The sequence below is a fragment of the Etheostoma cragini genome, chromosome 13 (genome assembly GCF_013103735.1).
Source record: "Etheostoma cragini isolate CJK2018 chromosome 13, CSU_Ecrag_1.0, whole genome shotgun sequence".
Classification (NCBI taxonomy): domain Eukaryota; kingdom Metazoa; phylum Chordata; class Actinopteri; order Perciformes; family Percidae; genus Etheostoma; species Etheostoma cragini.
Window position 1 is genome coordinate 10054593 of NC_048419.1, and position 23154 is coordinate 10077746.

A 23154-nucleotide genomic window follows, 5' to 3' on the forward strand; every position below is an offset into this window, starting at 1 on the left:
CAAAACCTATTTTAGGCGTCTAAAAAGGCCCACCTAAAAAAAATCTCTATATGTTTAAGTGTACTCTATATTTAGAATGTTTTCACTGCTTTACCTTGCTGCCAAACAGTTTTTATTGATGGGTAACTGAAGCCGTTTTATCGCTTTCTTCAAGGCCACCAGACAAATTTTGACATAACAGTAATTTTACCTTGCAAAAAACATTAGGCGCTGGCCTACTGCTGCCACAATCGGCTAGTATGTTTGTTAGTTTTGTGGTATGCAAGGTTGAATTTCTGTTTTTGTCAATGGAATCTGGTGGCTTTGAAGAGAGAATTGATGTTCACAATGGCTGTCTGATGGCAAGGCAAAGTTGTGAAATATTCTAAATATAGCTTACAATTAAAAAGATGATTTCTTTAGGTGGGGTTTTTCATAGTTTGCTAAAAGATGTTTTGCTGATGCCCATATCCACAGCAGTACATGGCTTAGCTTCCATGTCGGGGCACAGTTCTGCTTCTCCAGACTGGGGCGTGCCGACTCACATCTACTGGACGTAATACACTGACTATCGATAACTATCTCAATCAACCACACTTTAAAAGCTCTAAACTATACCTTTAAACACTGCTTGACAGTTGACAACAAGCTTTTGCATTTTTCTAAAGTAATCCAGATAAAAACAATATGGTTTAAAAAGCCTTCTGGGTCAGTGATTTTAAATGTGATGGGAACATTGTATATCTGAGAATTGAGAGTGGGCTATGAAACAACTATTATAATGCAAAAAGCGACCAAATTCAAATTGTGCCTTTAATGACATCCATGTTTGTTTCTCATGTTTTTTTTTCCAGGTCGGATTTTCTGACAGCACAGCAGTGAATGCAGTGCTGTTAGGCAACAATCAGTTAAATGTGGGATATTGTAGCCTCTTATCGGCACCAACCCATTTTTTAAAGACTGTTTTCAGCTGTAGTGATAGCACAACTTTATGAAAATGGTCAGCAGAAATGTAAAGTTTACATTGTTAGTAGTTAGTGGGCTAAAACACGAAAATTACTGTTTAATTTAATTTAATTAAAATCCACACAGCATGCGAATAGCAATAGCGAACATGTCAAATTCACGTGTGGGAGTATGTTATTTTCCTCAGTGTTTTTCTGTTTTTGTCTTTTTTCCCAGTTTTAGCATGTCAAATGAGATCCTAGGGTCTGGCCTGGTAATGCCGCTTTAATCTGGCATGTAACTCTGTAATACGCATTTTACAATAAACTCTCATTGGACATTGAATTTAATGTCAGTCAAAGTAGCAGTTATCCTATCTGCAGGGACCTGCATTGACAAGCCACTTGGAGATCAGACCGGACCTGTGTACGTAATGCAGGTTGCTGGGTGAGAAAGGCTGAGTGCGGGATGGACAAATAACCAGAGAGTAGACAAACTTGAGCCAGACCCATCCAAGCTGTTTGACTCTCGGTTATCACGTTTAACCATGGGCCAGCCCCGTGTTGGGAAATGGGTATTGTACACAGGTAGATGTAGAAGGGGGTTTAAGAAGGTACTTATGAGTGTTTAAAACCCAATATGGTATTAAAACCATAAACATTTTACAGTTTTAAAAACATGTATTTCATGAACTATCAGATTATGTGCATACTGTCCTCATTTTTGAAACGTAATGCTCCACTGGAGTACAAAGGGGTTAAAAACAGTTGAAATTACATTTCATTGTCAGTAAATATGTGCAGACTTTGTTAGTAATTTTGTTTTTTTTGTGTCCCACACTCTGTCTTTAACACAATATTAATTGTCTGAGGAGCATGCAACCTCACAGCCAGCTCTGTATGTGTTCAGGAAGACTGTAGTTCTTCAACTGCAAGCTGTCACTACTGGATGAACTAGAAATCTTTTGGAACTTTTATTTTCACATGAAAAAAAACCCCTGAAAAATGTGTGTCAGACTTGAACAAGCAAAAGAAAAACATTGTAGGAAATAAATTAAAAGTATCCCTCCCCATTAACCAAAGGTGAATAAACTAAGTAAATGTCGTTCTGTTTTTTCTGTAAAGAATACTTGTAATAAATTCTTTCTCTTCAAAACTGTGTATCAATTCTCTTTTTCTCTTTTCTGCTTTTATTTTAAATGCATGTCCTGCAGTTTTAATTTGTGACTTGACAAGCAGAGCTTTATATCGGCACATCAGTTCAAGACTTTGTCGGTAATGTAGTTTGAACAGTGGTGACTCACTAAAGATATCTGATCAGATTTAGAATCAATTTCCCAGCTCAGGGAAAATTTGCACATAACCAGTAATTGGAATGATTTTGTTACATTTTCAAGTTCCAACTGTTATTATACTTAATAATGATTTTTCTATAAAGTATAAAAATATCCAGCTGAAGACAATGTTACTGATTATGAAATGAACCTCAGGTACCTTTTACTTCTTTTCCACTTTTGAAAGAATCGCTAAGAAAATGCTATTGGCTGAAATCAAAGCCAACTACTCCTCGGGCGAAGAAATCTCTTCGGATGACGAAACGCAGGAGGATGAATCTGACTTGGAGGGTGAGAAGGAGTTCAAACAAGGCAACGAGGATAATGAAACAGAAGAAAATGGTAAGTATTTTTTTTACGTAGCACATATTTTGCTTTCCGCTTGTGCATCTTTTCTATAAGCACACATTCTTTCCCAGTTTTAGTCCCATTGATGAGTAGTGGAATTTGTATGGATATTTGTACTTTACAACCATAATTGCGAAAATTGGAACATTGCCTTTTGTGAATTATTAAAAGGGGGGGAAATTATATATCTGCTGCAGGAGAAGACATGACATCAGATTCATCTGACACCACATGTGATGGGCCCACCTCCAGACACCATCTTCTCAGCCACAAGCTAACCTTAGATGAGGGAACACCTTGTGACGAAGGAAAGCAGGAGAGCAAGCCAAAGACCAGCAGCAAAAACCTGGGCTGTAAGGACACGTCTAACATTAGAAACTGAGCTGTCTGAACAGGAAGTACCTATTTTGCGCTAATGTCTGACTTTGATTTCTGTTAAGCTCATAGTGAAAGTGATGGGGACAGTAACGAGTCTGAGCCAGAAGATCTTGGGATGAGCGAGGAGCTGAGTCAGTCAGAGGATGAGGCCGGTGAAGATAAACTCAAAAGGTACATTCATACATTTCAGCTGCCAGCAAGTACACAGTACAGTAGGTCAGGTACAGTAGGATTACAAAGACCGCAAACTGACTCAGTGATGTCTGTTCTGCGGCAATAATTATTTAAAATCTGCCGTCCGTGTCAGACACCATTTGCTACTGGTCATAACAGACCAACTAAGGTAATAGCAACAAAAAAACAGTGTTGAATTGTAAATAAGGGTGGATTTTAATTCTTATAAATTCAAAGTTTCACTTGTGAGAGAATGATTGTGCTATGCCTTTTATTATAAGTTACACAGTCAATCTTTAAAATGTTAAATAATATGAACGAGCACATGAACACACAGTATTGTTTGCCTTCACTTAATACAACATGTACACCTGGATAATATACAGTAATGCAATCATACACAAATGCATTTCATGACACAACCTTTGCACATCTTGGGCTTTTAAAAAAATCTTATTTAATGTCAATTTTGGAATCTTATTAATATATGGCAAAGCGTTTATACCTGGGCTAATGTATCATAGTGGTTTAAGACTGTACAAGTGTTCATTATAGTGCATCCACCCCTGCTGTACACTGACTGAGCAAGTTCAGTGCGTGTTTTCCGATAATAGAAGCCAAGAGCGTTAACAATCAAGAAATTATGGAACAAGCAGTTCAAATCAAGCATAGATCAAGATTTAAAAAAGAAATCTTTTGACTACATTTTTATGCTGAATATTTAATTATTGTTGCTTTCTGGAAAAAAAACAATGCATTGTCCTTCTATCTCACACACACACAAACACTTTAGTATATATATTATTTACAAAGTTAATTTTCATATCTGATTCTCTCCTCTTTTTAGCTCCAGGTTATCCAGGAAAGAGAAGGAGGCATTGCGTAGTTATGAAAAGAAGATACAAGTTCCCTGCATTTGGTTGTCCGACTCCGACAGTGAAAAGGTAACGGCTGATGTTATAACTGTGTTATTTATTAATCTTATCTGCATCTGCTCATCTTTAATGCCTTAAACTTGGGAGTTGGCTCTAGTGTCTAATGGTCATATCGCTTGTTGAATCTTTCTGTATTTGAGCAGAGTGATAAAGAGGATTGCGATGAGAACGGCGACAGTAAAGGCACCCCAAAAGGACGCAAAAAGATCCGGGATATCATCGAAGATGCGAATCTCCGTGCTGAGACCCAGGAAGCCCTCAGAGAGGAGGAGGAGAGACGCCAACGGTTGGCATTTAAGAAACAACAGATGGAGGACAGGAGAGAGGTACTGCATACACAGCACGTCAAAACAGACCATTAAACTGCACTGTCAATGACAAATGGATATTTACAGTAGTTTGACACATTTCTGCAGCAGGACTTGCTCATTAGATATTATATCTCTGTTGATAAATGGCAATAATCACAGTATATAAAAGTTTTTTTGCTGATAGTAGCACTTTTTGGGAGGGTTTCCAAGGGGAGGAGCAAACAGACTAAATGCTTACTGGTGGCATTGTTTTCCAGACAATTGATGGAAAGGATGAGCTGTCTCAAGTAGCGTGTCCCATCACCACCAAGCTGATCCTGGATCAAGATGACGAAACCAAGAATCCTCTTGTTCAGGTGCACAGGAACCTGGTGACGAGACTAAAGCCTCACCAGGTGGACGGTTAGTTTGTGCTCTGTTTTCACTCACACTGAACAGGACATTGCCTTACTATTATGCACTATACAGGCATGTCAACTGCAGCATTAGTTAATACAGTTGAGTCTTACTTACCTTGTTTTCTATATTCTTCCAAAAGGGGTCCAGTTTATTTGGGACAGTTGTTGTGAGTCTGTGAAGAAAGCCAACTCGTCCCCTGGAACCGGCTGTGTACTGGCACACTGCATGGGCCTGGGGAAGACTCTACAGGTGACACAAATCCACCACCAATATTCTAATTTGCTTTGATTTATCCAAGGCAAACTAATACACAAAACCTTAATAGAAATTGCTAGCGGCACAAAATTCCATAGTGCACCATGAAATGAATTGTGTTAAAAATGTTATATTATGGTTTTGTGTTTGCTGTATGAACATCACCTAACATCACGTATCTTAAACTATGCTTCAGTGTCTGTGATCAGTTGTCTGTGCCTCATAGTCATAGCTGTGTTATTTTATAGGTAGTAACTTTCCTCCACACGGTGCTGCTGTCAAAGAACCTGAAATTTAGAAGGGCCCTGGTTGTGTGTCCACTTAATACTATCCTCAACTGGGTCAATGAGTTCAAGAAATGGCAAAGCAACATGGGACCGGATAAAGTGATGGTATGAAAAATCATAAATGGGCTATTGCCTACATTTTGTGCCTCAAATGCTTTATGCCTTACACTTTGCCTAATGTGTACAAACTCACAAATATGTTACAGGTTACAGAACTGGCTACAAAAAAGAATCCTGCAGAACGATTCAGGGCTCTGCAGCGGTGGCAGAGCGACGGGGGTGTTATGATAATGGGGTACGAGATGTATCGCATCATGTCTCAAGCCCAGAAAATGAGTGAGGAGTGCAAGAAAGAGTTAAAGAGCATACTGGTGGATCCAGGTACAGTAACTTTGCAAATGTTTTCTGTTTCATGTGTTATTGTGTTGCTCATTGAAATGGTTTGGATCTGAGCTGTCTTCTCTCATGTACTTTTTTTTTACAGGTCCAGACTTTGTGGTTTGTGACGAGGGACACATCCTGCGCAACGAAGCAACCAAAATCTCCAAATCTTTAAATGCCATCAAGACCCAACGGAGAGTGGTGTTAACTGGCACTCCACTACAAAACAACCTAAATGAGTGTAAGTCTGCACCACTACGTCATATTAAATATTGCCATGAGATCACACTTTGATCGACAGCATTTTAAATATAATTCAAGTACAGAGTTATAAGCCGTTTGCAATGTTTTTCTATTTTACATACTGAAAGAATGTATGACAATAGAGTAACACATTCACTCTATCCTTTCATTTTTAGCAGGATGTGCAGTAATGTGCTATGAGACTCATCTTTTAAAACACATTGAGCCCAAGTATGCATTTACATTTCACTACCTTCCTGGACATTAAATAGTGTGTGTGTGTGTGTGTGTGTGTGTGTGTGTGTGTGTGTGTGTGTGTGTGTGTGTGTGTGTGTGTGTGTGTGTGTGTGTGTGTGTGTGTGTGTGTGTGTTATATAGTACCAGCAAGTCTACTTGAAATACATTACCCAACATTTCTAGATATTTCATAAACACAAAATCAGATGTAATCGATGAACCAAAACTGCAGTACTACAAATTCTGCTTCACTTTTAGCTCTAAGTGAGGAAATTAAGTGTAGGCATGATGTTTTGACAGATATTTCAATAAAAAAAAAACATTTTGCTCCCACAGACCACTGCATGGTCAATTTCATCAAGAAGAATCTACTGGGCTCACTGAACGAGTTCCGAAACCGTTTCATCAACCCCATACAGAACGGCCAATGTGCTGACTCCACATCAAGAGACGTCCGAATCATGAAGAAGCGAGCACACGTGCTTCATGCAATGTTGGTCGGATGTGTCCAGGTAAAGAAAGAGAAAATGCTGTCTGTATAAGCACATTCAATTTTGTTTTATATTCCAGCTCTCACAACACTGTTTATCTTCTTTCTTAGAGAAGAGATTACTCAGAGTTGACTCAGTTTCTGCCTCCTAAACACGAGTATGTGCTGGCAGTGAGAGTTTCACCACTTCAGTATACGTTGTATCGCTACTACCTCGACCACGTCACCAGTAAGAATCTCTCTTCACACTTTCACTTTAAGGAATGAAGATGAGCAGTAATCACAGCTGTAGAAGAATCTAAATGTTGAAGAAGAAAAGGAGAAATCACATTTAAGTTTCTTAGCAGAATTTAAGTTTTTGCTCTTCTGTGACTTGATGATGTTCTTCCTGACCTCTTTTCCAGTAGTAAGATTATTGTTTTTAATTGTCACATATAGGCTATTTTCCCTATTTTCAAGCCTATTCATAGAAAAATGTACTGGGGTCCTAGAAAGAAACATTTAAATCAAATAAAGCCTGGCAAATGTGTGGCATTTACTCATTTATTTATATAATTATATAACTTGCTTGCAATCCCTAAATCATCATCAGTAATGGTTGTATGTTGAGGTTTCACTCAAACTTGGTGTTTCAATGATGGACGACCATCTAAAGTACATGCATGTTTTTTTTCAGGTATGACTAACAGAGCAAACGGGAGGATTGGAGCCAACCTGTTCAAGGACTTTCAGGTGCTCGGCAGAATTTGGACTCATCCCTGGTGTCTTCAGCTCAGCTACATCAGCAAAGAAAACAAGGTTAAACAATCACCTTGTTGATTTCTTATTAGTCTAGCATTATGTTTAGAGTTTAAGATTTAACACATTTTCACTTCCCACTTAACTGGATTTTCATAACAGGGATATTTTGAAAAGAAGAAACTAAAAGCGGCAGCTCAGCTGAGAAAAGAAGAAACGACCGTGGTTGAGCGGTAAGACCTACTTTGCTGATAGTCACACTCTGCTTTAACAAAACATTTTCTCCTCATTTGTTTCTCATTGAATCTTCTGCACATCTAGTGGTTTTATGAACATGTTTAGATTTTGTGACCTTTTTATGTGCCTTTGAAAGCCATGTTCAGTTAGTTAAATTATGTATATCTGTTATTCAAAATAAATAAATGTGCAAAATATAAAAAAAGGTATTGTGGAGATTGGTGTCACATGATGCATCAACATTGGAACAGCAATATGTGAAACTACAAAATTCCGCAGAAATTTTAACAGTGTGCCTACTACTTGGTGCACATCCTAATAGCAATAAACCTAAAAGTAATAGGTGTTAAGTGTCTTATCCCTTCAGAGATAGACCTTTTAAAATCTATTTAAGATCTTTCTGTTTTTTCCAGAAACAGCTATGAAGAAGCTAGCGCTGAACCAACCAGACCTGATTTAAACAACATACTTTTAGCGTGTATAGAGCCAACAGTGAAGAGTCTCATGATAGGTGTGTGTTTGTGTCAGAAGTTGTTGCTATGGTTTTTCTGGCAATTTTGTGAAAACCGCGCAGAAAATCTTGTTGAAAAGTCATAGCACACCATTCCCGATCATTACACACGTTTCCATGTATTTTCTGTGCGTGTTGGCAACGCTCCGGGACTAGTAGCGGGGAAAGAATCTGGCGTAATAATAATAATAAGTATTGGTAATAATAGTCATTGCGCCGATTGCTGCTATTGCAGCACATCGGCACACTGAATAGGCACACTGAATAAAGAAAGAGGTATGAGTGCTTTCTAAAGATTCAGTTACAATGCAACATTATTTTTATGATGTATATTTTATTTATATAATATTTGTACACTTTTCTTGCCTGATGTAGTGGACCGAGAGAGAACGAAGGAAACGAAGGTAATATTGATGACAGCAGTACAGCAGTCACTGTTGGTGAGTCCAAGACTCTCCAGCAGTGGAAGCTATTAAAGTTCTATTTGTCACCAATATTCCAACCCTGCACACTAATGTACTTTGTCCTGTGTTACATTCTGTGTAGGAAAGAAAGCAACCATCAACTCAAAGTCTCAGAGTCTAGATGAGGGCTGGTTCAAGAATCTGCTGACTGAAGAAGATGCCAAAATCCTGGAGCACTCAGGGAAGATGGTGCTCTTGTTTGAAATCCTCAGAATGGCTGAAGACCTGAACGATAAAGTGTATGTTTTCTTTTTCTCCTAATCTGAAGCAAATTTAGACAGAAAGACTGTCAGTGGTCTATTGAGATGGTGACTGGTCCTCAAATCTAACCAAATCCGTCTTTGCATTTTTAGGCTTGTGTTCAGTCAGTCGTTGATCTCATTGGACCTAATTGAGGATTTCCTCAAAACGTTTCACCATGCCAGAAACCCATCCACATTCGAAGGTATTCTGTGGATGGCAAATATTAATTGATTTAGAAAATGTCCAGCTTGAATGTACTGTCATTTAGATTTTTATGCTTTTTGTTCTTGCAGTGCGTAGCTGGATTAAAAACGTTGATTACTATCGTCTTGATGGTTCCACCAGTGCTCCTTTAAGGAAGAAATGGGCAGATCAGTTCAATAATGCCAGCAATGATCGGTACAGATTATCTGTTATTCCAAGCTTTCTAAATATATTGATTATACTTTAACAAGATCCAGACAGAATGTTTCACAGTCTCATGACAAAGTTCCTCTTCCGATTGTATTTTATTGATCTTTATTTTAGCGGACGATTGTTTCTCATCTCAACAAGAGCCGGCTCACTAGGCATCAACCTCGTTGCTGCCAACCGGGTCGTCATCTTTGACGCATCATGGAATCCCTCATATGACATACAGAGCATATACAGGGTGTACCGCTTTGGTCAGCTCAAACAAGTGTTTGTGTACCGCTTCTTGGCTCAGGTAAAGTCACTGGTCTTCATTTATATCTAAAACGTAAGGGAAACATAAGAGGAAAAGTGTTAATTTTAGTAACTGATGCTACTATTTTAAAATACCACGGCAAAATTCAATGTAAAAAACAAACTGCACAAAATTACATGAATGTCATTTGATACAGACTCTGTAATCTAAGTCAAACTAGCTGATGTGCGTTCTGGTTTTAAGAGTGTAGCTCTGTGTTTTTGCAGTTTGTAGTGCACTGGCTGTGCAATGCAGGAATAGTTGCTTTTTTATTTGAACAAGTAGGACTATTACAGCAAATACAGCTATCATTTGTATTTAAACAGAACTTTATGGTAGCATTGTGTTTTTGGGACAAAAAACAAGATCAGTCAGATCAATTTCAAGGTTCATACATTTATTTATTTATTTATGGGATAGGAGTAAAGACATTCCATTATGCTACATACATTTATGTTGATTTAGCTGACTTTGCTTTTTTGCCTAGAGGAATACTGGATTGGTCAGTATAGGATGGACACAGATCTCTGCTGTATTTCTATTGGACTTCTATACCTTTCAGTCCTTTTTTATTATTTGGTCATTTTCATCTCCAGGGCACCATGGAGGAGAAGATCTATGATCGCCAAGTGACCAAGCAGTCTTTGTCCTTTCGAGTGGTGGATCAGCAGCAGATTGAGAGGCACTTCACCCTTTTTGAACTGACTGAACTTTACGTATTTGAGCCAGACCTGCTGGGCGACCCAAACTCTAAGAAAAGCAAAAGAACCACCCCTGTTATGCCAAAGGTGCCTTTATTTTCACGTTCTCCGATGCCATGTCAAAATAACACACATTGCTTTCTGAAAATCCATGATGGATTTGCTGCATTGAATTACTTTTTGTGTCTCTCTCTCAGGATAAGGTCTTAGCACAGCTATTACAAACCCGTAAAGACCAGATAGTGTCTTACCACGAGCATGAATCTCTGCTCGACCATAAACAAGAAGAGGAGCTCAGTGAGGCAGAACGCAAAGATGCGTGGGCCGAGTACGAGGCCGAGGTAAAGAGCCCTTTACTGCAAGGCATTCATCATCATTAACAGGCCTCTGTCTAGTAAAACTGCATTCCCTACACATTGCGGGGTTTTCCAGTATAACTCTAAGTGCTTACTGTATGTAAATATTTTTCTTCCAGTCTACCAACCCTTCACCCAGCTCAAGCCTAAACAGCTTGGATACGAAGACCAATGAACAGCTAGTGGTATACATAAATATAAGTTTCTAAAACGTTTTCTTAAAATAACTGCTGGTGATGTTTGTGTCAACACATTTGATTAAAGAAAAGGTCTTTGCAGGAAATGCTGAATAGGAGCAGAGCAAATTTAACGGAGGCCTTAATGGCATCCAAGAGGACAACTTCTCACACTATCGAGGAGTACATGTTACAAGTGGTGAGTGGCATTTAGGTCTTGTGGTAAAAGGAAGTATTTAAAATTAGGGTACATTTTTTAATGTGATGAAAACAAACTTAAAACAGCTAATTTTGGTCATATATATTTTAAAATATGATTATACAGCATGTTTATAATCATAAATACATTACTTTTCAAATGCCTTCCTTTTTATTGTTGCTGTGGAGTTAATAAAATACATTGCAGCACATTACTTTGCAGATAACAGATCTTATGTTACAGTGTAAGATGAAAGTAACAATGTTAATGACAGATGTTGTTTGAGGGGTGCACTGGTAAAGGGTTGTTTTAGATTTGTGTATTGGTTTGGAGGGGTTTAGAAATGGCAGGACTCCTTTGTATGTTGATTCATAAGGCAAAACAAATATGTTACAGTTAAAGATCACTTGTTCAGAATATTCTTTGTACCTTCTGTGTGTAACCATTTTTTTTTTATGTCACAGCGGCAACAGTATCCTCGTCTGCCTGAGGCCACACTTAAGTTCAAAGCTGAGACTTGGAAAATTTTTGATGAAAAAGAGAAGGAACGTAGACAGGCCCTTTATCGAGACAATTTTGCACAGCAACAAACGGTAAGTCATTTTTATGCATGTGTGTGCGTATGTATATACCTACATGTACAAATAGTCAATCTCATGTTTCATGTCCCCCCCGTAGCTTACACGTAGCATTCAGGCCATCCTGCACAATCGAAGGGTTCAGTTGATGCAGGTGACCATGACCACTGTGACCCAGCCTGGACAGACTTGACATGTTTTGGTTGAAAACCAAAAAGATGCCTTTGCTCTTTATCACTGCTCTATCACCGAATTGAATGTATGTTTAACAATATAGAAAAAATATCATTAAAATGACGTACCAGCAACACATTATCAGATGTTTTAGAACCTTATTTCAATTTCTTAGGATTTAAAGTAATGTAATTTCAGTTTCAATGTTCAGGTGTACTAACCGTTTTGTTTTGTAACCTCTCAAGCACTTTAACATCTAGTTAGATTTAACAATACCATTTTTTTTAAAGTTTGCACAAAAAAAAAACCGTTGTACTTTCATACCAAAAACTTTGAGCCTGAACATCAATTTGATGATTTACTGTACCTGCCTTACTGTTTAACCTCAATGTTTTTCTATAGATTTATTTTAAGTATGTATTAAACTGACAAAACTAAAATTGGTTCTTATTTTTTTGTGTGTTTGTGAACCAGCAAAACGGTTCAGGCCCTGACAGAGATAGCAAAGCTCTGTTAAAAAAGGTCAAAGTTTAATTAGTGAGAATATCTGTTCAGTGTTGTGAACACTTGTGCAGGACAGTGAATTTGAAACTTTTTGTAAGAAAGCAAATGTTATTTTTTTAAGAATGTCCTCAGAATTTGTGTGCATATGTAGCCTAAATGCTGTTAATGCGTGTATCTCGCTACATTGCAGTTATGACAAACTAACATAACTCTCCCTTCCAAGTAGAAACAAAACAGCTGTTCAGCCACCGAGTTGTTCCCCGGAGCAGGAGGCTCCCTGCCCGGCCGTTCATTTAATTAATGAAAACAAGCAAACCGGCTGCAGTGATGTAAAAACCCTTCAAGGTTTCCCTCCAGTTCCACTTCAACTGACAATAGTGCAAAGGTATCAGTGTGTACAAAAATGTAAACACAGGATACCATTCTTATAAATTATATTTTTAGATGATATAAAAGATAGACTGGGAAAAAAATTTGAAAGTTTTAGTGCGCATTTACATACAGCAGTTCATACAAAATTTGGCAGTTTTACTATTATAAAAAAGGTGTCGTTGTTCATACACTTTTGATGTACATCACCTTGAAAGTGGTTTGGATTTATGTAAACATACATACAAATATCTTAGATAAGCATGGTTTCCTTGAACAAATGTTACCTAAGATAAATAGCTTTAATGCTTGAGTTTGGGATACAGTACAACATCAGAGGGAAATTGGTTCCACTTTTGTTTAAACAGTGTACATTTTAATGCACTATGCAGAGCAACTGTTGTATTATACTATCAACTATAATGCTTAAAATGCACTGGGAACGTTGAGTTCAATGTCGAGCAGGAAAGAGAACACATTGGAACATAGGAATTGGAAATGCAGACTAAGGCTGGAATGGCATTTAACCACCAGCTGTGATTATGGTGACGTGCATTTAGCCAGTCATGTCCTCTACTTCTGTATTATCTTTCAGGGTACAGGAGTGTATCCCAACATGCACTGGGCAGAAGAGACAACAGTCCATCAAAGGTTTAACAATATATTAACATGTGGATCGCATTTCAGTATAAAATAATTGCTTGACTTATTAGAAAGAAAAAGGATGACACATACGCACACACGCACATGGAGAAAACTCCACAACAAATAAAGCAAGTGATGTGCTCTCACATAACCAATTAAAAAGAAACCCAACAAGCAAGTGAAGGATCAAATTCAATTATTTCTAGACTGAGGTACTGTCAAAATGTACGTCCATGTAACTACTTTAGAGGGTTTGGTGAGGTGTAAAAAAGAAATGATAACACAACACTCAGACACAGTCATATTTTAAGTTAATTAATGAAAACATGGTATATTAAAAAAATAATTTCAGTCCACAAAAAGTAGTCCAGAGTGATGGCTGCGGTTTCCTGAAATCCTGGAAGTCTGAGCCTCCAGTTGGAGTTTTAGTCTCTCACAGATACAACAGTTGGTCAATTTTAAAGCTTCTTAGTCTGTCCAAAGTAAAAAAAAAGAAAAAAAAAGCAGCTCCAAGCTGTGCAGTTGTCAGGTAACATATTTACATGTGCAGCGGGTCGTTAGTGTCCTGTATCCAGGTCCCTCATGTACTCCTGAAGTGCCAGGAGCCTGGCATCAATCTCTGACAGCTCAGCACCTGTATCTATGGAGCTCTCTGGGGTTGGATACATAAAAATGGTAAGAAGATGATATGTGGTGGCAAACTTTTTTCCCTTCAATTTAAATGACTTTTATTGCAGCAAAGATGTTAAAAGACTTGCATTAGTTACCTTTATCTTTCATTCTGTGTGTTGGAGTACTGCATAATGGCTTCCTGGTCAAAAGGCCTCCTCTAGACTAGAAACACACAGATCGCACATTAAAAGGATAACACGCCTGGCAATATTCTGGTTTTTCTCTTATTTTCGACAAATCCCAAAGCCTTCAATGAATGGATCTTACTGACTGGTCAGTCTGACGTCATGTTGCCTGAGCTCATTACTATTTATGAGCTCACCCTGTTGCGCTGGATAAAGGATACTGTTAGCCAGGCTCTCATTGGCTAGCTGTTAGCCAATCGGAGTCAAGCAGCTTATCCCGTTGAATATTAATGAGAATTGGCACAAATTGAGCCAAGTCTTCCTGCAGGCTTTCTATGCCACGCTAGAATGGCTTGGAACAAGTTAACAAAGGCATTTTTTCCACAAAAAAATGTTAGAGTCCATGGTAGACATTACCACAAAGTAATTAAATATTGGTCCCAGGACACCTTTAAAGAAATGATTGCACTGGGCAACATTTCTCCATTGTAATGAACATGGGCACTGTGGTTCATTTTGAGTCAGTCCCAATCACTTGTGTCAAATTTATATTTATCTACGGATGAAAATGCTCCCCGATAAATGCACCATCTACTCCTTTTTGAATACTGGTATGTTGGTCTAAAAACTACAGTGCCCAGATTGTTTAGAAAACTCCATATTTGCAACGTGTTTTAAAGATTTACAACATCAGAAGGAAGAAATTGGGTTGAGGCTGTGACACACACACACACACACACACACACACACACACACACACACACACACACACACACACACACACACACACACACACACACACACACACACACACACACGTAAGTTAGTAACATTGTACTAGAGTTAAACTAAATACCAAGCCACTCACCACACTGGGTCCATTGTAAGTTTGTTTTCTTGCTCTGTAGACACAGAATAAGAGATGTTAAAATAACCAGCTAAAACAACAGAGCATAAACAAACTAAAAAGAGGTAATTCAATCACCTGAACAAAGTTTTGGTCATTTCATCCATGTCCACTAACGAGCTTCCAGAGGAGTTCCTGCTCCCTCTCCGCTCCACTGATAAACTCCTGCCTCTGCTGCCAGATCGGACCATCTGAGGATACGCCTCTCTGGAACGTGAACGCCCCCTCTCAGAGCCAACGGGTGATGCCAGCATGTCCCTCCGTACTTTTCTTTGTCTGACAGAAAACAGGGTTGAAACTGTTGCTCCGCGCAACTACAACATCAAATACCAGTGTGTTGTCAAAAGAAAAAAGAAAGGAGACCAACTTTTTGACATCTGCCTCTTTCTGTCTGCGCTGTCTGTCCCGGATGTAAGCAGTTGGGTCAAAGCGATCTACCCGGGACCCTGTTAGATAGTAGGTGGGAATATTTAGAGATAAAGGCATCATCACCTTGTATTTGAAATGATAGGCCAAACTACTGCAACATCATGAGCAGATCCAGTACCAGTGGGAGAAGGTGACGGCCTGGGTATGCGAGCACGCGGCCCCGAGGAGTCTGCTCTTCTTCCCCTTTCCTCTGACCTTTGCCCTCTGTCCTCCATCCGTTCTCTGGATCCCGAGCGAGCCCTAACTGTCCCGTACCCCGACCTCCTCTCGCGGGAGAGCGAGCGATAGGTATCCCCATCAACTCGAGAGCGAATGTGACTGGACACAGGAGTCACTCTACTGCAGACACACATAGAGGGTGTGTGCTAAGTAAGTAAATAATATTCAGATTTAACAACTTCACTCCACATTGTAAGTAAATGAATGAAAAATGGAGTGAAAGTAAAGACATCATACACGCTTAGGCTTACCCTCTCCGCAGCAACGCCAGTTCGCTGGTGAGATTCTTGACACGAACACGGAGAGCACACTCTGATGCTCTAAGCTCCTCAAACTAGCCAGGACAGGGAACAAAAGACAACAACAGTTAAAACCAGCTGAGTCCCAAAAGAAACTAAGTTAATCTTTTGGACTACATTGAGAAGCAGAAGTGGTCCACCTGCTCCATTAGGAGTCGCTGCTCCTGGCATCTCTTGCTGGCTGAGCGTTGACTTTTGGCCCTCTCCTTCACAAGCTGCTCCTCCAGCGTTCTCACCACATCTCTGACCCTCCAGTCCTCTCGTCCGGACGTGGGACCACTGACCTGCAGTCGCTCCAGAACCTTGCCCATGGACTCCTTCTCTTCTTTGACCAGAGCCAGCCTTGAAAACAGTAGGAGACTTTTTAAATAAATAAATAAAAAAATGATAAAAAACTACATCCCTTTATATTGGTCATGACAATGGAAATGAAATGCAACCTACTCTGCTCGAAGCCGCTGTATTTCTAGTTCTGCAGATTTGTTAATTCCATGAGAGGAGATAGTGTTGAGCTCAGCCCTCAGAGCTCGGACTTCCTTCTGTAGGGCAGCCGGGTCAGGCTTACCCACATAGGGCAGGGGTAAAGGGTAGTGTATCCTACAAATACAGAACAGGCAGCAAATCGTGCGTTAGAGGGCATCACCAAACAAAATTCAGTAATTATTATGTGACTATGTCTGTTGCTGCAGAGGCACAAACCTGTCAAACTCCACAGTGTATATGAGGATTAGATATCGTTTTGCAGTGAGAAGAGATGACTGCTGATGGCCGCGAGGACGACTAACCACTCCAGCTTTTCGGTTCCGTAGCAGTTCCAGGTCAGAGTAGGTCAAGAGGTCAAGTGTAACAGAATCACTCATCTGCAGAAAAAGCTCAAGTTAGCTATGCAACGTTAGAAAGAAAACAGTAACAACACACATCTGCAGCTGCTCTGGTGGCCTCCTGGTTTAAAAATCATTAGGTCATGTCTGCCTTACCCTTACATTTACAGCAACAACAAATGTCTTTACCATTTCATTTATATTTAAATACACAAATAATAATTATGTATTTTCTCATCTGAGAATCATTAATCTAGTGTGAAATTAAGGTGTGTTGATATACAACTCTTTGTTTCCCTGTCTTTGCACAAGTTTGACTGTGTATTTTTGTTTTAGCGACAAACGGCCTGACAGGCAGTACTGCTGTTTGTTGAAACAGCACACACAAGATTTCTAAATGTGCCCAAATTACCAATTGTTTCTTATTTTCTTCCAGGCCTCCTCCTTTTAGTCCTTCACATTAATGAAAAGAATAGAGGGAATAAGACAGTTCGGGACAACTGTACATTTTTTTTTCGCTCAAGTGGAAACACTGAACTCGAATGAATGACTCGCGCCTCAGCTCACACAGCCTCTGGCAAATCTGTGTCTGTTCACATCTTTCTATTGTTTTTGAATGCATTTGTGCCACCGCTGGATTTTTTTTCCATTCATTTCATATATTTATATCTGTGTGTACCTTCAAACCTACCTTTCTAACAGCTGATTCCAACATGCTGCAGAAAATAGGGAACTGCTTGAAGTTGCCAGTTTTGCGGGTCAGGTCCTCAATGTCTAATAGAAAAATATGAAATAGCGTGAGTGAGACTAAATGTGCCTGTGCTGACATTTAATCTGGAACAGATGTATGCTACTTACATGCTGGATCAAACTCCCCCCTCCATTGATCGGCTGTCATTGAGTCCGAGATTTCGACTATCAGCAAACCCTTGTCCACCTCTATCTTCACAGAAAACTCCACTCCTCGAAATACAATATCCTCCATCACCTCAGAGCCCTCCTCCATCACTCCGGGTCTGTGTAGGAGCAATAAATATAGCAATCAATCCCAGCTGAGTAATGTTAGTGGGCAGGTTTACAAGCTCCTGTATGGTTAGGAAGTGCAATGTCACAGAGATACATCTGATGCCAGGAACAAATCTAAAGCCTGATCATAACCCTGATTTGACCAAGAGAACTAATTTTCATCTTGCAAAGTCTACAAACCATCTTGTGGTGGGGGTTTAGGAATTTTAGATCTCTGGCCTCCCAGCAGAGCCTCAGACCAGATGGAGCCATTGACATAATATCAAACATCAACATTTGGACACAATTGAACCTGATTCAATGGCTTAAAGAGCTTAAGATGATGAATCTAAATGGAGAAAACTGTATTCTGTTAAATTTTTAAATTATACGTTTGCTTTTTATATGTCCGCTAATGGGTTTATAGTCTGAAGGAAACCAAAGCAACATTAGCAGTAAATAAGGACGTGCATACAGTTTTATACTATAGGGTGTTATATTTGTACTTTATCTAGCCTAGATTGATTTGTGAACATTTTCTATCTATCTATCTATCCATCTATCCATCCATCCATCCTATGAACCTAAATGTAAAAACACAAACATGGGGTTATATTCACTTTAGAAAATGATAGATGTCTGTTATCTTGAATTTAATAATAGATATCATTTCTCAGAGGGGAGCTAACCTAGCTAACTGCTGCTTGCATTAACAAGGTTGTTTTAAACGTATCCATTTTATTCTAGCGTTCTCTCCTATTTCACCAGGCTCACCCATAGCGTAAAAGTAAGGATTCGTCTCACAGTCTGAACAGTCTAAAAACACAACGCGAGGGGCGGTAGCGAGCCAACAGAGTCCTTTTCCAAAGGTGTCATCATTTTTATTGGGAAAAAAAGTTCTGGTTGGTTGGGCAAACCGTTTCTCGAGGACTCCGCAAATGTCTTAGTCAAGTCATGTTTTACGAGGTAAGTTATTCACTGTATCTCTTTTGTTGCGTTACAATGCTATTAGATTGACTCCACTTCATCCCGTGCACAGTGAAATCCGTGTTAACCTCATCTTTCATGTGTTTATGCACAGACAACATTATAGACGGTCGGGGTAACGGTAATGCTTTTTTAACGTTAGCTAGCTTGTTCACAACAGTAACGTTAAGTTTGGGACTCGGCTAAATTGATAACTTACTTGCAGACTCCTCCTGAACTATAACGTTAGGTAACTAACGTTAAGTTAAAGCTACGTTATACATTAACGTTATTGCTGTCAATAGATCCTAACAGCTTCGCTCTGGTAACGTTAGCTAAGGTAAGCTAGCATGGACATTATCGGTAGTTAGCGATGGATCACTACTTAAACTGAGTCACAGCTAGCTAGCTAACCAAGCCATTTGTTAATGGAGCAAACGTGTTATTCAGTGTCCGAATAAACACCAAACACAAATACGTTAACGTTACCTTTGGTCGCAGTAATAATCCGTAAATTGCTGAGGGAAGCTGTCAACACATAACGTTAGCTACTCGTTGGCAAAACATCGCGGTGCGTCAGTTAGGTAAAGTTCATGAAACAGCTGACCGCTTGATTGGTGGTACAATACAGCCCAAAACCATTTGGAAGCCACCGTGGAGACGGGAGCGGTTCAACAACCGGGAACCGTTAAATTCTTCTTCTTCACTTTGCTTTGCCTCCGCCGCCGCTTCCTCTGCTTTAACTTTACAGATGCTCTACGCCTCTCGGGCGCATCGCTGCCCTCCATCGGTAGTGAACAGACACTACATCCACAGTACCGCACGACCTGTTTTATACAGTCCGCACGACTACAACGTGATGCTGAAAATGAATAGTGGTGGGGGGGAAATATCAGATGTAGCTGCAACATAACAATCTAAATGCTCATTATACAATTCACATGACTAATATACATTACAGGAATATCATCACTGATTATATTGCTGAAGAAAAATACAAATGTACTAAAAAAATGCAAATATTTTCTCTCTCTTTCTCTCTATACATATATATATATATATAAGCAAAGGTTCTCCATAACAAAACTGTCTCTGATAAAAGAACACATGCAGAAAAATGGCGTCTGTGCATATAGCTTGCATTAATTTGTAAGCAGCATTCAATTGTTGTTGGTTGAAGTAGAGTTAACTTCAATTGCTTTACACAGTTTGTATAGTTTCATCTTTAACAGTCCATCATAATTTATGAACCGATCACCTGTTGGGAATGTAATTCATCTCCAAAGTAACTATAGTAGCTTGAGTTGTCAAAGACATTTAGTGGACTAAAGTACAACATTTCCCTCCAGAATGTAGTGTAGTAGAAGTATTAAGTAGCATCTAAGTAAAGTACAGATACCTTTAAAAGTGTAGTGCAAAACATTTAGCATTTTAGGGATCAAATGTACATCTTCCAGGATATGTTACGATATGATATTAATTAATTGTATTAATATTATCATTGAGCTGCTAGATTATCTAATTGGTAATGATCTGAGGAACAGACAGAACCAGAAATATCTTCATATTTGTCAAGCTGGTACCAGCTTTATTAAAATTATTATAGTAGACACATTTCTCTTCAATCAACCAATTAATGGTGTCGGCACCACATTTTCAACATAATTTCCAACTTCCATGTTGACACTGTGTGTTCAGCCTTTTACTTTTTGGTTCAGTGTTTAATAGCAGTTTGCAGTAAGAAAACAAGTGCTTTTTGTAAATGATTGATTTACCTCTTGCACAAGATCAGAGCCGACCTTGGCCTGTCTTCACTTAGTCTTGGTGTAGGGCTGTTTCCATGGAGACATTGTTCACCCATTAGGCAAAAAGTCGAGTGACTGAGTCTGAAGTCTGCTGCTTGTCTGTAACCATGCAGAAACACACAGACGGCAGAGGAGTGTGACCTGGAGTGTGTGTGTACTAAAGAATGACGGACTGAGGTTTTTGGTCTTCCCATGCAGAACTCCGCATGGAAGAAACACAAAAGTTGTGGGACTTCATCTCTCCTCCCTATGACTCCCAAAAAACCTCAGCAGTGGCTGCAAGTGGTCGGACATGCAGGTTAGTTAATCAGGTCTTACTTGTCGTTCATTTTGCTCCTCAGCGGGTCTAAATCTAAAAATCCACAATGTAAGTGATAGAAGACATGTGGTTTGTCTTCTTTTCCTTGCTTGTCTTTACAGGGAGCTTTCATGTTGGGGACTATGGCACACTGCTGAAGAAGTTTTGTGAGGGGGAGCAACAATGCTACCTTAGGCTGATGGAGGATGTTTTGAGGCCCTTTGTTCCAGTCTACCACGGTGTGGTGCAGCGGGACGAGCAGGATTACAACATGATGGATAACTTGCTGACCCATTTCAACTCACCTGCCATCATGGACTGCAAGATGGGCAGCCGGTAAGATTTATCGGGCAATTTTAGTCACCAAGTTAGAAAGTTTCATTTCAGAAAAAAAATGAAGATGGAGATGTGCAGCACTAATTCTCAGAAAGGCCGGATATTTTTTTAAATATCCTTAAAATCAATATATTAGAGGCTGAAATACAACACTATAAAACACTCATAGAAGTATTAGAAGTTTAATTTTGTTGCAGTTGTCAGACAGGAAAAAAGGGTTTCATTTATTTGTAAATACTAAACAAAAAAGCATCTGTTAAGTTTAAATTATCTTATTAGTACTTATGTTAAAGCTATACAACTTAGTTTTTTTCACCATTATAATAGCCTTTAATGCAATAATCAGTTTCAGTCACAGTGACAGTTAGTCATGTCCTTCACAGCACATACCTGGAGGGGGAGCTGCAGGTGGCCAGAGAACGGCCGCAGCCTCGTAACGACATGTATGAGAAGATGGTGGCTGTGGACCCAGATGCCCCAACGGTCCAGGAGCGAGCCCTGCAGGCAGTGCTGAAAACCAGGTACATGCAGTGGAGGGAGACGCTGAGCTCCACAACATCTCTGGGTTTCCGTATCGAAGGATTCAGTGTAAGTTAATTAAAGATGGTTTGTGTCAGGTCTTTGGTTTCTCTTGATAATGAATATAGGGAACAAATTCTGCTAGCTTGACAATCTTTGCCATTTTTTCCCTATTTTAATAGTTTAATAGCTAGACATGTTGCATCACAATGCTCTAACCTTTACGTTTCCTGTGCAGAAGTCAAATGAAGAATGTCACACAAACTTTAAAAGGACCAAAAGCAGAGAGCAAGTGATGGAAGCACTCAACAACTTTGTTGAGTCCAATACACACATTGTGGTAAGTGTGACCTTCACTGACTTTCATGTACTTAGTAGTTTGTAGAGTTGTTTTCTTTCCTCTCATGTAAAACTTTTCTATTCCCTTCAGTGGGGCTATCTGAGACGGTTGAGACAACTGCGGCAGGTCTTGGAGGCGTCAGATTTCTTCAGAACACATGAGGTTAGACGTGGGACAGTTTTGTTAAATAGTGTAAAGGGCAAAAAAAGCACTGGGCTTGTTCCAAAAGAACTACATTTGAAATCTATTTTGCTCACTTTTTGTTGGCTGGTGTAGGCATGGTTAGGCTTATTTTGTAATACAGCACATTTGTCCAGTGGTGGCATGTTTTCCTAACAGCTGTATCACTGCAGGTCGTGGGCAGTTCCTTACTGTTTCTACACGACTGGACAGGCAAAACAGGGGTCTGGATGATTGACTTTGGAAAGACAGTGGCGTTGCCGGCACACCTTACCTTGGACCACCGCACTCCCTGGGTAGAGGGCAATCGAGAAGATGGCTACCTGTGGGGTCTGGACAACCTCATTGATATACTGGCCAACATGCTGCCACTGACCTGAATACCTCCTCTAAACTTGTGGAAATGTACTCTTAATCTTTCCTTTCCACCACTCATAAGTGAGTGACTGCAGATGCAATGGCTTCTGAAATGTTTGTGGGAAATAGAAAATGCAGAATAATGGTGCAAAAAAAGGAAGATGTGATTGATTACAGAAGTAAATACTTTCCAGAACAGATTCATTTTCAGCAAATTGAGCCCCACAATAGTGATCAAAAGGTCATTTGGGATTTATGGAATGTCAACCTGAGCCTTGTAAAGTTTGTCCACTGAACAGACTCCCCTGCAGTGCACTGCCGCTAACTCTAAGCTTACCCTGTAAGAGCCAAACATAATGTCAGTTTCTGGCCTCAGCAGGAGGCGTCCATCCCTTCTGTCTTGAGAGGACCTGCTCATTATTTCAGGAAACACTTGGCAAAAGCAATTATAAGCCAAAGACATGGCTGCCCTCTTTGGCTTGAGATGATCCGCAATTTAAATGTCTCAATGTGTCGTTAAATTAGTGTTAAAACTAATAAAGTGGACTTATTTCCTACATTCCCTCAATTCATTTGTTTG

The 23154-nt window shown here is 39.5% G+C and overlaps 3 protein-coding genes across 5 annotated transcripts in view; 2 read left to right on the forward strand and 1 right to left on the reverse strand.

The window, feature by feature from the left end:
• Positions 1-13451, forward strand: part of LOC117955048 (transcriptional regulator ATRX-like) — a 25627-nt gene extending 12176 nt beyond the window's left edge. Inside the window, exons 11-35 of one of the 2 annotated variants that reach the window (XM_034889178.1) lie at positions 2445-2599; positions 2803-2958; positions 3046-3154; positions 4005-4101; positions 4236-4418; positions 4661-4805; positions 4942-5051; positions 5306-5449; positions 5551-5725; positions 5829-5966; positions 6542-6717; positions 6807-6924; positions 7372-7493; positions 7596-7666; positions 8557-8621; positions 8728-8884; positions 8999-9090; positions 9182-9287; positions 9417-9594; positions 10191-10382; positions 10493-10636; positions 10771-10836; positions 10931-11026; positions 11491-11619; positions 11705-13451. In XM_034889178.1, the coding sequence (XP_034745069.1) occupies positions 2445-2599; positions 2803-2958; positions 3046-3154; positions 4005-4101; positions 4236-4418; positions 4661-4805; positions 4942-5051; positions 5306-5449; positions 5551-5725; positions 5829-5966; positions 6542-6717; positions 6807-6924; positions 7372-7493; positions 7596-7666; positions 8557-8621; positions 8728-8884; positions 8999-9090; positions 9182-9287; positions 9417-9594; positions 10191-10382; positions 10493-10636; positions 10771-10836; positions 10931-11026; positions 11491-11619; positions 11705-11797 (3217 nt within the window). In that variant the 3' untranslated portion in view covers positions 11798-13451. The remainder of the gene's footprint in view (positions 1-2444; positions 2600-2802; positions 2959-3045; positions 3155-4004; positions 4102-4235; positions 4419-4660; positions 4806-4941; positions 5052-5305; positions 5450-5550; positions 5726-5828; positions 5967-6541; positions 6718-6806; positions 6925-7371; positions 7494-7595; positions 7667-8556; positions 8622-8727; positions 8885-8998; positions 9091-9181; positions 9288-9416; positions 9595-10190; positions 10383-10492; positions 10637-10770; positions 10837-10930; positions 11027-11490; positions 11620-11704) is intronic. The other variant, XM_034889179.1, reaches the window with a different exon arrangement.
• Positions 12834-19518, reverse strand: ccdc61 (coiled-coil domain containing 61). The gene is made up of 13 exons (XM_034889180.1): positions 19229-19518; positions 17627-17784; positions 17460-17542; positions 16647-16807; positions 16392-16544; positions 16088-16289; positions 15900-15982; positions 15548-15768; positions 15368-15446; positions 15079-15276; positions 14962-14995; positions 14064-14130; positions 12834-13948 (listed from the first exon to the last, which is right to left on the reverse strand). The coding sequence occupies exons 2-13, from the start codon at positions 17772-17774 to the stop codon at positions 13854-13856; spliced, it is 1524 nt and encodes a 507-aa protein (XP_034745071.1). The 5' UTR covers positions 17775-17784; positions 19229-19518; the 3' UTR covers positions 12834-13853.
• On the forward strand, positions 18499-22722 carry itpkca (inositol-trisphosphate 3-kinase Ca). Of its 2 annotated transcripts, none has more exons than XM_034889181.1 (7): positions 18499-18739; positions 20743-20842; positions 20965-21178; positions 21562-21766; positions 21936-22037; positions 22128-22199; positions 22391-22722. In XM_034889181.1, the coding sequence occupies exons 1-7, from the start codon at positions 18728-18730 to the stop codon at positions 22595-22597; spliced, it is 912 nt and encodes a 303-aa protein (XP_034745072.1). In that variant the 5' UTR covers positions 18499-18727; the 3' UTR covers positions 22598-22722. The 2 variants fall into 2 exon arrangements, with proteins under 2 accessions (XP_034745072.1, XP_034745073.1); XM_034889182.1 differs by lacking the exon at positions 18499-18739 and adding an exon at positions 18843-19079.
• The last annotated feature ends 432 nt before the right edge of the window (positions 22723-23154 follow it).